Source organism: Dipodomys ordii, unplaced genomic scaffold (genome assembly GCF_000151885.1).
Source record: "Dipodomys ordii isolate 6190 unplaced genomic scaffold, Dord_2.0 Scaffold35, whole genome shotgun sequence".
In the NCBI taxonomy this organism is placed as follows: Eukaryota; Metazoa; Chordata; class Mammalia; order Rodentia; family Heteromyidae; genus Dipodomys; species Dipodomys ordii.
The window spans coordinates 3,103,478-3,104,651 of NW_012267251.1; the positions used below are offsets into that span (position 1 = coordinate 3,103,478).

General features: G+C 55.2%; 1 protein-coding gene across 1 annotated transcript in view; it reads left to right on the top strand.

Annotated features, from left to right (window-relative positions):
• The first annotated feature begins 798 nt into the window (after nucleotides 1-798).
• Nucleotides 799-1,174, top strand: part of Cdc73 (cell division cycle 73) — a 92,192-nt gene continuing 91,816 nt past the window's right edge. Inside the window, exon 1 of the mRNA XM_013017291.1 lies at nucleotides 799-1,013. Coding sequence (XP_012872745.1) covers nucleotides 799-1,013 — 215 coding nt within the window. The remainder of the gene's footprint in view (nucleotides 1,014-1,174) is intronic.

The window sequence follows — 1,174 nt, forward strand, 5'->3', positions numbered from 1 at the left end:
TTCTGAAGGTTCTCAAGCGATTTATCACTCCCTCAACACAACCACACTGGGGACCAAACTTCTATCAAATGACACACTCAAAACTCAACTGAAATAGAGCACTTCTGCCAGTTATTTAACATGACCTCAAAATTAAGCCCAATCTGATGGCAGGTATTCTCTCCAATTATGGCCACCAATCAATGAGCTAACCCTTGACTAATAAATATGTCAAGAACAGGAGATAACTTAGGTAAGTGCAATCTGTGTACACATCGCCTTGATGGTACAGGTGAGCAATCTGTGTGCACATCACCTTGATGGTAAAGTGAGCACTCCGTGTGCACATCACCTGTATGGTACAGGTGAGCAATCCGTGTGCACATCACCTTGATGGTGAAGGTGAACAATCCGTGTGCACATCGCCTTGATGGTACAGGTGAGCAATCCGTGTGCACATCACCTTGATGGTACAGGTGAGCACTCTGTGTGCACATCACCTGTATGGTACAGGTGAGCAATCCGTGTGCACATCACCTGTATGGTACAGGTGAGCAATCCGTGTGTACATCACTTTGATGGTACAGGTGAGCAATCCGTGTGCACATCGCCTTGATGGTGAAGGTGAGCAATCCGTGTGCACATCACCTTGATGGTACAGGTGAGCAATCCTTGATGGTACAGGTGAGCAATCCGTGTGCACATCGCCTTGATGGTGAAGGTGGGCAATCCGTGTGCACATCGCCTTGATGGTGAAGGTGAGCAAAAAGGCTCAGAGGTGACGCCCAGGCCCGAGTTCAAGTCCCCGGACTGCACAAAATGGACAAAGCACTGACGCGTAGTTCTGGCATGCATGCCACGGTGTGCACGTGCTCGGGCTGGAGAGGTGAGAACGTCCGTGGAGCGGACACTCCGGCAGCATTTCGCGTTTGCCAAACGGGAAGACAAACCGCACACTTCGGAGTCTGCGCGCCCCATGACCAGCCGGTGCGCGCGCACCTGTCGCCGCCCGGACGCTCTCCCCGGGACCGCGAGTACGTGCTCTCAGCGCGCGCGCGCGCCCGACGCCAGCCAGCGCTTCCCCGAGAGCGCGCGTGCCGCCCGTGGGGGGGCGTGGTTTCCTGCGCTCCACGTTTCGGGCGGGGGAGTCCGCCGCGAGCCGCGTGGGAGTCTGGGAGGGGCATTTTCCCCAGCC